General features: G+C 47.9%; 1 protein-coding gene across 5 annotated transcripts in view; it reads left to right on the top strand.

Annotated features, from left to right (window-relative positions):
• Kcnk2 (potassium two pore domain channel subfamily K member 2) overlaps positions 1-16,307 on the top strand; it is a 192,238-nt gene that overhangs the window by 51,079 nt on the left and 124,852 nt on the right. The window contains exons 1-2 of one of the 5 annotated variants that reach the window (XM_057770542.1): positions 7,205-7,286; positions 11,043-11,353. In XM_057770542.1, the coding sequence (XP_057626525.1) occupies positions 7,277-7,286; positions 11,043-11,353 (321 nt within the window). In that variant the 5' untranslated portion in view covers positions 7,205-7,276. Of the gene's footprint in view, positions 1-7,204; positions 7,287-7,442; positions 8,153-11,042; positions 11,354-16,307 lie in introns of those variants that run through there. The other 4 variants (XM_057770543.1, XM_057770539.1, XM_057770541.1 and 1 more) reach the window with 4 other exon arrangements.

Here is a 16,307-nt window from a genome sequence, read left to right as displayed (position 1 = left end):
TAATTTCAGTTTCAGGGGGTCTTTCTGGCCTCTGGATACCACATGCATGCAGTACACAGACATATATGTAGGAAAATACAAATAAAATAATAAAAATACCAAACATTCAAATATCTATTAGGTGTGCTTAGAAAATGAACTCAGGTGAGGTACTGGCCCTTAGCTGGCCCATTAGCATTTATTTGAGCAGAGAACGGCAGACATAAAGAGGAGTGCACACAAGGCAGAATATCCCATAAGTGTGTATCAGCATATAATAAACATAATCAAGTTCACCAGAGAAGAACTCATTGATAAGTTCACAGAAAAGTTTATTCAAAATGTGTGATGAGTCAGATGTCTTAAGAAATCTAAACAATTATAATCTAACTTAAAGTTTTGAAACGGTTTTCCATCTCCTAATGTATGACGAAGTATATGCCACAGAAACGTGGGGGGTCAAACTAAACCTTCCTCATCAGAGTTGGCTCTTACTTCCATCGTGCGTCTGGGATTTTGTAATACAGAAATTGCCGTGCTGGTCCAAGTAGTTTTTCAATGGGTGTTCTGACACTCCATAAGCAAATTTGTATAATTAGCTGTGTTAGTTTGAGTGTGGTGTTGACAGGGCTTGTGATTCTCACTGGAACCGAGAGAAGCCTGTGCCTACCCAGAATCAACACTCTTGCCTACTCATTACCAAATCATGCCCATTGTCCCACGGAGGCAAACTGTGTTTTGGACCAATGAGAAGCTTTACATTTTGAGTGGTTACTTAAGAAAGGTCAGAGTGCCCTCTGTATCAGGAAGCCTTTGTCACTTCAGATACCATTTCCCTCCCGACTGTAGAACCAACACAAGACCATTCCAGGGTAACCGCCGAAGGGGATGCCGAGAGCTGGAGCACAGCTACCGCACAAACATCAGGGCAGTGGACGTGCACAGAGATTAAACAGGAACTCGGAAAAAAAAAAAAAACTACAAAGGAAGCAATTTCATCAGTCAAGCAGCGACAGTGTCTAGGGGAAATCTTGGCCTTGCCCAGCCGGGAGATGAGTGCGGGAATCTGCAGAATGAGTAAGTTGGTTCACGGCATTGGCCCCGACGAACGCTCAGGCACGTGGTTTCCGTGACTTGATGCTTCTGTTAACTCAGCTCAGTAGGTGGAGCTTCAAGAAGGGGAAACTGATGGGCTAGAAGATGGTCCCATAGATGAGGACTGCTAGTGTTTGGATCTGGGAGTTTAAAGTTAGATTAATAGCTATTTATATCAGCCCCACCCCATCATGCTCATGGATGAAAGCCTGGCTCTCCCTGCTCGTTGGAGCTAGTAGAACCTTCATGGGAGGTCTCCTGTCCTTAGGGGGCCATCTTTTCAGGAATGCAAAGGTCATGCCTGGTTTTGTTCTCTGACTCCCGCTGTGAGGTCTGCATATGTTGATACTATATTGCACTCTCACTAACCCAAAGTGAAAGAGCCCCCTGGTCTGTAATAGGTGGAAACCTCCTCATACTGTCATTAAACTGTATCTCTTTTTAAGGTGACTTATTGTGGCCTCCTGTCACAGTCAGAGAAGGCTCCTGACCTCATGACCTAACCAGGCAGGTAACAGTGGCGAAGGAGTCAGTCAGGACTATATGTGCGGTGACATCAGGATGGGCTGGCTGTGGGGTACAGGGTCACAGCCTATCTGTGTTTATTAGGAATTTTTGAACTTAATGTTGGTTTTTCCAAACATTGTGGTCAAGTATTACTTACTTTGAAGGTTTTTTCTTGACAATCCTTCAGTTTTATACCAGGGAAGGGAGAGCCTTCTTAGAACCAGCCTGTGTGCGAGCAATCAAAATGAGACACTTCAACACAGACTATAACTCAGTGGACAAATCACATTTTATTACCGCTGTCCCTCCCAGGGCATCTGAGGCTGTGCTGACACAGATGCCGTGGTCAGGTGGCTTAATCTTCGGATGCGTTTTTGTTGTCAGCAATTTTTCATCTGATTTTACCCAATTTGAAAAATTAAAAAAATGTCTTCTAAAATAATTTGAAAATCTGGCTTTAGACACTGTGTCAGTTTCCCTTCTGGCAGGAAGCAATTGAAGCTGTCTGAAATATTTCCTTGATTTCTGATACACATGTTCCACGCAAACGCCACCTCGGATGCTGTAGGCTTTGAGATTCGGACCCGGGTTGATGGCTGAGCTCTCAGTCACACCACTTCTGGGCTTTGAGTCACGGAATAGACATTGACTTTTTGGTTGTTTTACTTATACACGTTAGCTGTTGTGCAGAGGGACAGGATACTAAGGTCTCGTTGGATTTGTCGGGGTCTTACAGGCACCGTTAGAGGCTGAACTGTATTTTCCCCACAAACATTTCTTTGGGAAAAATAAATCAAATCTTAATCCAGCACCTTGGAATGTGAGCTTACTGGAAAATAGGGTCTTCACAGAAGTAATGAAGAAGAGATCCCGAGAGTGGCCTGGGCGATTCTCCCGGTCTCCTCTAGAAAGGAAAAGTGTGGTTATGGAAATTGATCTCTCAGAGGGCACACATGCTAGGGAAACAGACAAGGATACAGTGCCCAGGTCATGGGAGGGCTGTCACCAGGCCAAGAAACATGGTGGATTTCCAGCCAACAGAAGGAGATGGCATTCAACAGAACTGGCCCTGGGGAGTTGTGAGGGAGCACGGCCTTGGGACACCTTGATTTCTGACCTCTGGCCTGCAGAATGCAGACCACACATTTATATTGTTTTTAACCACCCACGTTTCGCTCCATTAGGAACAAAAGACAGTCTGAATAAATATTTAAAGGCAGTGAAGCTGTAAGGATGGTTGGGCAGACTGTGTAAGAGCCTGTGCTAGGGGCAGTGGGCTGAACTTGCTTGGGGAGTAGTGGCCCTTTTTGAAGAGGGCTGTTTTAGCTGAGGTCTGGTGGGTGAACGTAAGTTGCATTCTGGTAAGAAAGGGAGCAGGCACAGTCCAGGCTGGAAGAACTGGCAGACAGGAGGGCTCTAGGGGAGAAGTGGTAAGAAGCATTTGAACAACTAGAACCCAGCTGGTGTCTGAACAACACAGGGAAACCGAAGCTCTTGGTGCAGGACCTCTGTAGTACACAGCGCGCTCACTGGTCCACGTTATCCAGGGGAAGTTAGACGACTTCTCTCAGGCTAAGAACCATGTTGCTTGTCTCACGGTCCTTACAAGGATCAGATTACAAATGAAGGGTCTCCAATACACCTGGCTCATGGTCAACCTTTGCTACAGGTTGTCTGCTATTCCTTCTCTCCATCTGTTCCCTCCTCTCCTCTTCCCCATCTCCACCCTCCCCGGCTCTGTTCCTTCCTTCTCCCTCCTCCCTCTTCCCCTTCCTCCTCTTCCTCCTCTTTCATTATGTTAAAGCAAAGAAGGTGGCCCTTGGGCCACCTTTCACACTGCGGCCTGGATTCTAAAGGCACCAGAAAAGAAAAGGGTGTGAGGGGTTTCAACGCCACCACATTTTACGTTCTAAAGTTTTGAGCTGTTGCGACGTGGAAAGGGATTGATTCTTAGTGGGCAGGAAGCCATTGGTGAAAGGTCCTTGGGAGAAGTGACCAAGGGGACATAGTGATAGAGCACACAGGGAGTCAAAGTACCTGGTTCATATTTCAGGAAATGTAGAAAAATTTTGAGCACCGTACCAAATTTTGAATCTAATAGAAAGTCAGTATTTTAGGATTATCTTCTGGAGGAAATGTGGCCTGAGGTATGGAGAGTTAACGTTCAGTCTTACATAAACCTAGCTTATAGCCTTGGGCAGGTTTCATGGTGTGTTCATTCATTCGCAGACACTAGAAGATATAAGGGGAGGGAAGGCCATGAATGGGGACATCAGAAGGTTTGCTTTCTGAACGCAGTAGAATGTGTCTTCAGGGAGTCACTCTTCATAACATCTGTTTGCCTGTGACAATCTCAGAGGAGATGCTGCATTGATTTCTCCTTTGCAGAACCATGGTCAGAACTCACAGAAACGGTGGTACCCAGCGAAGGCAAACAGCTGCATGGGCAAAGGCCTGTGTCGAACCATCAAGTCATGACAGCTATCAGGGAGGAGACACAGATGGGTTCTGTTTTGAATGGGAGAAATGCCCCCTAGGCTTGAGTATCTGAACACTTGGTTCCCTGTTGGTGGCACTGTTTGGAACTTCAGAATATAGGACAATAGAAGGTTTTTCTCTGTCTAGGTTAGTCACCTCAAGTATTCCGTCATAGGAAGGTGAAGGTGGCACTATGAATGGCATCTCACCCCGGCTCTTCCACCCTTCTCTTGTGAATGCAGTGAACGCTCCCTGTTTTATAGATCAGGAAACTGACCATCAGAAAGATGTGCACAATTCGGAAGCCGTGGAGGTAGGATGCTCACAGAATTCTTTTGATGTGCTCGAAATAATGAAAAACAGAAGCATGCTCATTTCTTATTTTTTTCCCCACTAGGGCATCTCAAGTAGGCCAACATCAAAAGAGGAAAATTAACACGAGAATGAAGTTCTGAATTCAGGTTGCAAGCAGGAACTACTGTAAATATTCTGAAAGGGCCAGAAGGAGGCTTGGTGGGAGTCCAATCTTTCCACCACGTATTTGGGGTTTTCTTGTGCATTTAAAATCCCTGCTACATGAGGAAAGCAATTCTCACCCTTCCATTACACTTCTGATGAGGTTGGTGTGCACAGAGTAAGGTGTGCACATTGTTAATAGGACAATCCAACCCGTTTCCTTGTTTCTCTAGTTTCAGTGACACACAATCTGGTATTCTTCCTCTTATTTCAAACACTCTTATGCATGTTTTTGTCATACGAAGTCGCTTAAGGGGTAGGGATGCTGCAGGAGGGAGTGAGGGGCTGCTGTGGGAAGGAGGCTAGAGTCAGCCTGGGCCTTGGGTGCTTTTGTGGTCCCTTCTGATTATTTGTAGAGATTAGCTTTTAGCTTGTTGGATTAAATCTCACTGATATGGTTTAGAATCTTCCCTTTTTGATTTTCTTTCTTGTTTTCAGAGAGTGTCATGAGTATGTTTGCTTACATGTATTTATGTGCGCCGGGTTTGTGTAGTACCCCTGGAGGTCAGAAGAGGGCCTTGGGAGTCTTGGAACTGGAGTTACAGATGGTTGTGAGTCACCATGTAGGTGCTGGGATCTGAACTTGGGTCCTGTTCTAAAACAGCAAATTCTCTTAGCTACTGAGCCAGCTCTCCCGCCCCCCACCCCCCTATCCCCACCACACACATCAAACAATGCGCCCTGCACATAGAGGATGCTGATGAACTGGCAGGGAGAACGGAATCCATTGGGATTGGTGGTGCGCCTTAAAGCCTGCAAGTGGGGGAGAACGGAGCCCTGGAAGCATGCGCACAGGGGCGGCAATGCCGCAGTGTAGCCAGCACGCACTTATTTGACAGAGACCAGTCGAGGCAAGGCATGGATAGACCCAGCGGGGGAAGAGGATACCCAGGGTTTGGAACAAATTAGGGAAGGTAAAGAATGGAAGGGAGGAGGGAGAAATGGAGTGAAAGAAAGGCTTGCCTGGGGCCATTTATCGTGGGCAGCAAAATGGCTGTGCACGGAAAAATGATTTCAAGTTGGAGAGTTTGCCCCATTCCCTGTATGAGTTGGGTATCCTTGCTCTGCATGCTTGAAGGAAGACCAGGAGAATGAAAATGTCTGTGTCAGCAGTCCTGAACTCAGCACCTGTCTCTCGCTAGTCCTGTGTGTTAGGGGACATGGTCAGCCCTCCCGGAGCCCACAAGGTAGCGCTGAGACAAGGGCGAAGCTGACCAGTTCAGACAAAGGGTGAGCCACCAGACTAGGACTCTCTGGAAGCCTCATCCAGGGTGGAAGTTCTTACTGAACGCTAATCTGGAATCTAAGGGCCGCTGTGAAGACGGTTTATCCGTGGAGTTAGCTCCAGATTACGCTAGACGTGTAGGTGGGTGTCACCCATGCAGGAACAGAAGAGACTTCCTGGAGGAGATGAAATTGTGGCTCAAGCTTCCGCTGTGCTGGAGCTGCTCTGGGATTCCAGAGGGATTTGCAAGATTCTGGAACTGTGTGAACCAAGCCCCTAAAATGACACACACACCCGTTCGTGCAAGCACTTTTGCACACAGGTGTACAGAACTCCTGTGAAGTGTGAGGAGGGAAGGTGCTGGGAGAAACCTCGAGAGAGGGCCACGGGACCCAGAAAGGCCTGTGGTCATGCGAAGCAACAGCATGAACCCAGAAGTTCCAAAAAGGTCCAAGTTTGCTGGTAGGATCAGACTCACTTTTTTTTTTTTTAATGACTTCTGCTACTTTTGAGATCAGAAGTAAAGAAAAAGGTGCTTAACTTGGAGCAAGATGGACTCTTTATTACAATGGAGGGAACAGGTGCGGGGATTATTCTGGAATAAAAAAAATAAAACAAAAAACGTTGATATTGGAGAGCGTCTTGTAAATGGTTTATGGGGTTCATGTTACAGCTACCCCTGGGTCGGTGACTTCCCACATGTACCTGGGGAAACACTGACTTTGGGAAGCATAGTGATGAGAGCAGAAAAAAGTGGTCAGCTTGGGGTTCCTGATGGCACAGTGGAGTACCTTCCGGGAGGGCAGTTTTAAAGAACTGAGATTCTTCCACAGAGAGCCGAGACAGCATCCAGTCTCTATCCCTTCCTTGGCCAGTTCTCTTTCAAATTAATCCTGTCACCAAGAGTTCAACAGCTCAGGCTCTGCACTCTGGGAGGCTGGGCAGAATTGCTGCCTACCAGTTTGGGGTTTCTATGGGTTTTGGGGAGGGGGGCAGTGAGCAAGTTCAGCCCGAGGGCGGCTGTCTTTCCGCCCGCAACATCTGCCCACAACCACAGCATTCAGTATCCTTGGTCCCAGGCTTGGGGTGGGGGTGGGGTAGCGGGTTGTCCCAGAGAAAGCAGTCCGTTTTCCTCCATTCTCCTTTGGCTCCGGCTTCCAGTTCCTTTCTGATTCAGGAATCCCAGGCCCAAATCAAGTAGCCCCGAGAGCTCAGTGACTATTCCTTTATCTCCTCCCCAGTGTAGCCCCAAAGACCCCGCTTCTTCATGCTGCTGTCACTCGGAGGCTCACAGGGCATCGGCTGGACGGTGTATCTGTGCCACCCTGGTTGGAGGGGCGCTAGTGAGGAAGATACTCACCTGTAGGGAATCTGGGGTCTCTTGCGACACCCAGACTCGGGAAGGCATGGCTTGGAGTCCTGTGGAAGACGCATGCATGACAGCTAGAGCAGGAGGTGGCAGTGGGACGCTGGGTGATGGGTGCAGGTGAGGCTCTTGTTGCTCGCGGGCGGGAGGCGGGCCGAGGGCGCCACGGGGAGGACGTATTGGCAGCTGGGTCGACGCCTAGGGCTGGGAGGGGGGTGCGGGGAGGCGAGCCCGGGCGGGGACACCTCAGGGGCAGGAGGAGGGAGTTCAGAAAGGAGGGAAGAGCAGCTAGGCGAGGGGAGAGTGGAGCTGCGAGGCCGAGCGGGCCACCCCGGGCCACACCCCCCCTTGCGGGCGCCTGGCGGGGCTCGGGCCAGGCGGGGCGCCGCACAAAGACATGCGGAGAGGGGCTGCGCGGGTCCGCGGCACAAAGACACCCGGGCGCTCGACCGCGCGGGCTGCAGTGATCACCCCCGCGCCGAGCCCAGGGGCAGTGCGGAGCCACCGGCCGAGCGCACCCAGGGCCCGCGCGGGACCCCAGGCGGCCGCGCAGTCTGGGTGACCCAACGCGCGCGGGGGCGGCCGCGTCCGATCCCAACTTGGCCTCGGCCTCGCCCTCTGCCCAGTCTGCCGCCGCTGGTGTCCCCTCCTTCCCGCGATTTCGTTTCTTCTCACGCTCCCCCCCACACCCCTCCCGTCTCCAGCACTGCTCTCCCCACCTTGTAAAACAAAGCCGGGGAAAATGCCTGCCCGTGCAGCTCGGAGCGCGCAGCCCATCTTGGAATAAGGAGTGAGTACAATGGCGTGTTGGTAAAAAAAAAAAAAAAAAGAAAGAAAGAAAAGAAAAAGAAAAGAAAGAAAAGAAAAGAAAAAGAGAGAGAGAAAGAAAAAAAGCATCACGTCTGTGTTAAAAAAAAAAAATTTGAATGCTGCATGCCTCATGCTTGCCAGTGCCTCGCGGGAGAGACCCGGCTATACCGCAGGAGGTGAGACCCCCGGGCACCCACCCCGGCCGTGTGCTCTCCGGGGAGGGAGGCGCAGGTTCCGTGGCTCCTCATTTTCCTTTCCATTCCGTGGGTTGGATGTGATCCGGGCTTGGCGCTCAACCCCAGCCCGGATCCTCTCCTGGCCCGTCTTCTGCTCTTCAGCCGGTGCCTAGGGTTTTTGCGTTTGCCTCCCTTGGGTGTAGATTTGGCGCATCTTAAGACAGTTTCTAGAAAGGAGGGTCAGCCCTGGAGAGTAACCCGCAGGCAGGTTGCACGGTGGCCTTAATCACACTTGTTGCCCATGGCATGGAGGACACGCAGTGGTGCTGGGGGACATAAAATAAAAAGCTCGCTTCTGCTGCTGTTTGCGGGGGGGGGGGGGGTGCTGCACTAGAGGCCAGCGCAAGAGGTGTACACACCGGGTGAGGACTCCAGACCAGGAGTGCGCTGAGGAGAACGCTGGGGGAGGGGAGAGGTAGTGATGGTGTTGAGGGTGTGTGAACTGCCAGCTTCTTGTCCTCTCCACTATCACCAAAAGGTGGAGGCGAGGAACTCCACAGTGCCTACCTAGCTGGAGAGGAAAGGGTGCGTTTTGCTTTCTGCTTGTTTTAAATATTTATTTTGTAATCTACCAGCTTCTGTCCATTCAGTCTGCCAATTGTGCATTATATATTTCTGCTAATTAAATATAAGGCCACAGCTTAAAAGAATTAAACTCCTTCAGGAAATTTATCAGCCTAATACATACACACAGACACACACAGACACACACACACAGACACACACACACACAGAGACACACATACACGAGAGAAAGGTGGGGGGAGAGAAATACCTAATATTACCATATCTGTGCGCTCTCTCTCTCTCTCTCTCTCTCTCTCTCTCTCTCTCTCTCTCTCTCTCTCTCTCTCTCTCTCGGTGTATCATGACAATATCTTGGTGGTATTTCAGGCTGGAGCTGGGTAAATGGTGGTGGTTTCTAATTCTCTCAATCAGAAAGCTGCTCTAGGGAGAAAATCAGTGCCCTGGGGTGGGGGTAGGGACAGGACTTTCCAGTTAAAGAGGTGGTGCAGTATCTCTCTGTTGTGTTCTGTTTTTTAAGTCAAAAGATAGCTCAATTTTAGATTTTTTTTTCAGGCATATTCTGAGTGACAGAGTCAGGGTGGGGAGGGCTGGAGCCGCTACAGGTGATAGTGGTCTTGGACTGTAGTGATCTTGGACTGCAGCAAGCACACTTCTATCAGATTGTAAAAATCCAAACAGTTAACACCTGCTGAAGGGCTTCTTTTGAGTGGCATCACCCTTACCAACATAGGAAAGGTACTTTCCAGTGGGTGACTTTATTCAGAACAGGTGCCTGGGTGGCGAAGGAGGCACTCACACTTGTAGGTGGAGGGCTGAACCTCGCTTAGGAAGCTGGTGAGGACCCTCTGGAGTCCCCATGAAGAGCTGCTGCCAGTGTTGGGGGGGTGCTCTATCCCATGCCTGCTCTGATTTCATCTCTTCAAAGTCAGAACTTCCCGAGAGCTTGGCTGCTTGAGGCGATCCCGCCGTCGTCTGCCTTCATTTCCCAGCCCCCCCTCTTCGTCTAGTGCAAAGGATAGCTTTGTTTTTGTGTCTTTTTGATGGGCAACTGGAGATGTACTTACTTTAGGATCTCACGCTGTGATAGCCTACATTTACACACAGGGTTAGAGAAGGCAGGCTAGGTAGCTGCGTGTAAACTGCTGCTCTTTACGAATCCTAAAGTAATTAGTATCCTAGAGTAATTTCAGAAGCTGTAGGGTGCAATTCCATAGGGATTTTTATTTGCGCATTGAAAAGTAAATTGTAGATTATGTTATCATTTTTATGAAACCTGTATTATACACATGGCAGCAATCTGGCTCACTTTTATAAGGCATTCGTGTTGGTGTTTAAGCCTCCATTTTTTTGACCATTCTGTTAAGCCATATTAGTTCACTCTTCCCTCTCCAATCAAATGTTCGGTGGTGGATGGCTTATTTTTCTCATCCACAAGTGACCATCGAGTAGCTTTTGTATTTCCTAAAATGAAACCCATTAATGATGATTTTGAAGAGCTTGGATAAATAATAGATGGACTTGAAGTCACCTCACAGTATCTGGGAGCTCTAATGGGGCAATTAGCCTTGGGCAGAGCATGGTGGGTCTAGGGCGTGAGCCAACGTGCTGAGTTTCTTGCTTCTTGCTTTTGCTGGAGCCGTAGAGGAACTTTGTTCAGTCTTGGCTGTCGTGGCTCAAGAGTTATCAATAACTTTTGTGTTTTAAACATACCAACGATGGCAGAGTATTTCCCAGTGTGTTCACTTTGGAAGATGGGCTAAGTGGTGCGTTCCCAGCATACTTATAGGAAGCTGTCTTGAACCGTACTGATCACCATCCCCTCGCTGTAAGGATTCTGAAAACCCAAGTAGCGAGCATTCTTTACTCTGATTGCTTACAGCATAAAGGTCTGATGTGCAGGAGTGAGCCATGAGCCTTTCTCATGATCAGAGATCCTGTTTAGTACCATCAGCCCTTGGGGGCTCAGGACATCTTCACTGACATATACATAATCACGGGCAGAAACAAATCTTGGAATTAATGAGGAACCCCCTCAGGCATTCTTTTATTTTAACTTCTTGGTCTGACCCGTGTTTTTTTCCATCCACCTGGCACTCCAATGGCAGCAGAGAGCAGAAGCCCTGCCCCCTCCTATGAACCTATAAATGGTCTGGAAGTGTTTAGAAAAGGCTGCTGGGTGAGGTTCCTCAGTTTCCATTAGGAGAGTGCCTGGGTCTGCCAGCCCCGGCTGACCCCTAAAGAAGCAGCTAGCCCCTTGCATCCAGACTCCTCTAGCCTAACCCAAATTCTCTGTTGTTGTCAGTGGCGGCCCCTGACTTGCTGGATCCCAAGTCTGCCGCTCAGAACTCCAAACCGAGGCTCTCCTTCTCCGCCAAACCCACCGTGCTTGCTTCCCGCGTGGAGAGTGACACGGCCATTAATGTTATGAAATGGAAGACGGTCTCCACGATTTTCCTGGTGGTTGTCCTCTACCTGATCATTGGAGCCACTGTGTTCAAGGCGCTGGAGCAGCCTCAGGAGATTTCCCAGAGGACCACCATCGTGATCCAGAAACAGACCTTCATAACCCAGCATGCCTGTGTCAACTCCACCGAACTGGACGAGCTCATCCAGGTAAGGACCCCAGACGAGCTGGGCTCCATTTCTCCCTAAAGGGAAGAAAAGACTAGAGCACCAGGGTGGACCTCATGGTCCCTGAGAGCATGGACCGCCTTGCCTGATGTCTTCATTTCTTCTGCTGCCCCTGCTTTCTTATCTCTTACTTCTCCTACTTGCCCTCTCCCTTCCTACTCTTTTCTACCTCTTCCTTCTTCGTTGTTCTTTTCCTTGTCTTAGAGCTGACAGGGACTTACTCGTGATTATGAAGGCCGTTGCCCACAGAGAAGTATTGGTTTGAGAAAGCGGTAGAGCTGTTAACCTGGGCCGTGGCCCTCACCTCTTACGGAGACTGGCCTGTGGAGTTACACTCTTGAGATGGACCTTCTACACTGTGAACAAGCTGTCCCCCAATTCTCTAGGCTCCTTGGAGTATAGCTTCATTAAATGCTTGTTTCTTCTTTGAATCCCAGCTAAGATCAGCTCACTACTGCACAGAAAAGGGAAGTTTATGAAGAAGTGCAGCAGTGTTAATCTAAAACAGCCGGGTACCATCCTTACAGTGAAGCATATTTTAAGTTGACCCCTCCCCCCCAATGATGTGTGACTGAGTTATGTTTCTCAGACATGGCCACATTTTGGCTGTAGGTTTCTTTGGCGTAAAACAGGGGTCTTAGGTGACAGGAACCCTTCAGATCCTCTTACAAGGGGATTTGCTGGCTGTGGGAAATGTTCTCATCAGGTACACATTTATTTTCCTAGACAGCTTGCTTTTTCTTGCTTGGTTTGATTCAAATTGGACTGAAAGTGATCTCTGAGTCATCATTTGAGTGTGTTTTTCCTCATTTTGTGTCTGGGTTTTTATATCACTTGAATGAGTTGGGATAATAGATTGAGAGATTTTATTATTGGATATAATCCCGTGTTTTTGTAGGACCTTTGCCCCAGTTTCTTCTCACGATGACTACCCATTCTTCTCTGCCTGGGAAGGAGATGTAGCCTTGTCCACACACAACTGACAGTTGTCAGTTCTGGTGTCATCTGATCCTGAACCCCGTTGGGATCTGCTACCATCAGGCACTGCTGCCTCTCTCCCATTTAACTTAAGATTTTGTTTGTTTTTGTTTCAATTTTAAACTGCCACACTCTTAAGTTCTAAGAACATTCTTCATACACTCGCACATCGAGTTCTCTGTTACTTTTAGATAATGGTGGATAATGGTGTCATGTGCTACATCAGCAGACATTCGAACAGTCAACTCAGTAATCCTTTGTCTTGGCTACCCCTGTCCCTGAGCTTAGGCAAGCTCATCCTCCTTTCATTCTTCCTTGGTGCCACCTAACCCCGCCCCTGAGGTACTGCAAGTCTTTAAAGCAGCCCCACTTATTTTGCTTTTAGAAGCACAGTGCCTGGTTGTGTCAGTGGAGGCCTATGGGAGTGCGGCTTGAAGCCTCCACTCTGGGTTCAGATAGGATCTGTGTGAGCCCCTTACCAAAGCATCTTCAGGAATAAGCAACCTTTCCCTTTAAGCCCCAAATGATCTCTTGGAATGGTGGGTGAGAGACTTGCCACCCAGTAAGTGATGAGCACCAAGGATCTCCCTCCTGCAGTAGTGAGGGGCAGGGAAAGCACTGGGCTTGTTTGTAGTGCTTATTTCCCCTCCTCATCCATTTGTTGGGCCATAGCTGTTGATTCAGGTAACTTCACCTTCATAGCTGGTGCCACGTGTGACTGGTTTTGGGCAGGGAAAGGAAAAGAATCGTGCAGGTTGTTGGAGGAAGCTCAGTGTGGATTTGAGAATGATCTCACTGTCTGACTCTACCCAGAACTCTCAAGATAACCTGCAAATGGGGCAGTCTAGTGGCGAATACAGCTTAGTTTTTTACACATTGTTTTTCTTTTGAGTAGACAGAGCTCAAAATATGACCTACTTTTCTCATTTCTGTTCTGCAAGCTCCATCCATTTTAGCCTTATGACTAAGCACAGCTGATTGTGTGTCATTGCTCTTTAAACAATTCTAAAAACAATTTTGCGTTCCATCATTTTTTGGTATAGAGGTTGCCTATTATTTATCATCATTTCTTATCTTTGTAACTTAATGTATTTCAGTACATTTTCCCCTTGAATATGTATATTTTTAATACAAAAATCCAATGTTCAGACTTCAAGTATCAAGCTAAGGGTAAATGATCCTATGATCATTTATGAGAATAGCATCCTATCCCTACAGCTCCAGTACCTGGCATCTCCCCATCCTTACTTCCCAATGACTTTACCCCTTAAAGCCCTGTGAGTGGGTCTACTGGACAGTAACATCACAGCATTGTGGATTGGGAAATTGGACAGGGCAAGTCCAGGTGCTTGGCCTGCTGACATCATGGCAGGGGGGAGGGGGTCCAGTCTGCAGGGTGCAGTCTGGCATCCATACTAGAAGGCTCTGCTATCCAGGGAGCTTTATCTTCCTGCAGTGTGGGAGGCAGAAAGAATGGAAGTGGGTAGCAGTATATCCTGCTGTTTGTGAGAAGGAACAGTGTTCGATACAATGAAACTGTCCTGGTCCCTAGATTATTACCAGACACCTGACTTCAGGCTGTGTTGATGAGGATGGGATGAGGGAGATGGAGGAACAGCAAGGCAGATGGCAGCCTCCAGTGCTTCTGTGCTAGATACACGTGCATCTGTATGATTCCCGTTAATTCCGTAATGATGCGTTCAGTCAATCAGCCAGCTTTTCAACAAGATTGGCGGAGGCGCTGGACACAAAGTGTCATGACAAATGTCTTTCCTGGGCTGGGATTTGAGAACAGAGAAGGTATCTGCTTCTGTGGCGGTTCAATTAGTGTGTTGTCACTACAGAAACACACAGGAAAACCCTGCTGAGTGTTAGACTCACAAATGTTGCCACCAGACAGAAGTCAATGAACAACTACAAGGTGTGTACATTGTTCTAACTCTTTTATATTCTTTGGTTCATATAATTCTCATCACTGTTTAACCTAATCATCTATAAATCACTTCTGTAGGAACTGAAACAGGAGAATGCTAAATGGTAGAGCTTTAATTAAAACCCAAGTGGGCAGACTCAAGAATGTGTGCACCGACTTCCTGTGTTTACTGCTTTTTAAAACCCTTTAATAAACGTTTTCTTGGAAGTGCTCTGGTAATCTGTGCATTAGGGTGTAATAAATGTGTAATTTTCATCTCCATACACAGTGATGTGTGTTACATGTCTGTGTCTCTAACCTGGTGAGTGCATTGGCTAGATTTCAATGTTCGTTCCAGGCAACAGAACTCTTACCAGTGTTCTGTTTGAATGCCATAAATCAGTAGACACATGGTTATATCAGACACGCCTCACCTTCAGTCAAGCTATTCCATGTTTAATGAATCAACTTTGGAATTTAGAATGTGTTGCAAAATCTATGACCTGTGCATTAGTAACAAACAAAGGTGTTTGTACTCTAGTTTCTAGCTGAAGTCCCACTCCATGAGACCTAGGTAGGGAAGATATTCTCCCCTATTATGGGATAAAAAACCGTCAGATTTTTATGATGATATTCAGTGACCTCAGTCAAGATATTTGGTATCTCCATTGGGACAGTGCTGAATTATCTTTGCATAATTCCTTCCTTGCTGTTTGGCTCTTTTGTGGGTGTTTATGGGGGATCCCCAGTGGGTTGACTTCTCTGCTAGGTATTTAGCCAAATAAAATAACAGCAGAAAAGCATGGCTTCTCTTAAGCTACCCCCTCCTGCATAGTCAAACAGGGACGGTCACTTTAGATGTAGTTACATTAGAAATGCCTACAGATTAGGGTTAGGAATGCTCAAAATTGGAATAATAAGGAAGAAATAATCACTTAATGATGGCGAGAGAGACACGGAAGAGGTAAAGAGAGGCTTCATGAGGGGGAAGAAAGGAGATCAGAGGCGTCCCAGCAGGCATGATGTAGCAGAAGAGTTATCTAGACAAGAGGCACAGGGCCATGAGCAGGCTCTGCGGCACTGACCAGGCCTTATCATTCCACAGCAGGGAGGTGGCTTCCATCCTAGGCCTGCCTGCTCTCTGGAGTGGATGAGTCTGGCTGGCTACCTGGGTGTGTCTGAAAGGATGCTAGGAGCTACAGGGTCTGAATGTACTACCCCAAGATATAGCTAACTCTGGACTTTTAAAATAAGCAAATGTTATTTTTTATTTTGTTGTGTTAATATTATATTAACTGCACAGTATGCATTCATTCACAAATGGATTTTTGAATGCCCACAATGTAAGGAGAGCTCTGAAACACATGGAGATTACGGGGTGAAGATTCTTGCCCTCTGTGAGCCTCTATTCTACTGGGGGTGGGCTGGGGTGTTCATCCATGGTGGAAACGCTGAGGATGAACTGTGAACCGTCATGGATGTGGTGATTTGGGATGAGGAGGCAAACCTGTGTCAGGTGTGGAGTAGCCCTTCGGCAGGGGGCTGACCATATGCAAAAGCCCTGATGGAGGTGAGAGAAACTGCCAGGGGGCTGAGGGGCACTGGAGAAGATGATGTTGGATGGGGTATGCGGACTGCCCTAGTTCCATTTCTGTTATAAATTATTCCAACAATAAGCAAATTGGGGGAGAAATGGTTTATTTTAGCTTATGCTTCCAGGTTGCAGTCCATCGCTGTGGAGGGGTCACAGCAGCAGCGGCTGAAGCAGCGGGTCGCATCACATCTACAGTCAGGGGCAGAATGCCATCAGGGTGTTCATGCTCCCTGTTCAGCTGGCTTTCCCATTCTCATACAGTCTGGGTACTGTGTCCCCCACCTTCATACTGGGCCATCTCACGTCAGTTACACAGGCTCCCATAGCCCTGCCATGGGCTAATCTGACCTTGATAATCTCTTTCCAGGTGACTCTCTGTTGTTTGAAGCTGGCAATTGAAACTAACCATCCCAGGGACCGGGCCATGTCCAGCTTCTTAAGTTAAACATGAG

Source organism: Chionomys nivalis, chromosome 5, assembly GCF_950005125.1.
Source record: "Chionomys nivalis chromosome 5, mChiNiv1.1, whole genome shotgun sequence".
Taxonomy (NCBI): Eukaryota; Metazoa; Chordata; class Mammalia; order Rodentia; family Cricetidae; genus Chionomys; species Chionomys nivalis.
This window is presented reverse-complemented; position numbering and strand designations above follow the sequence as displayed.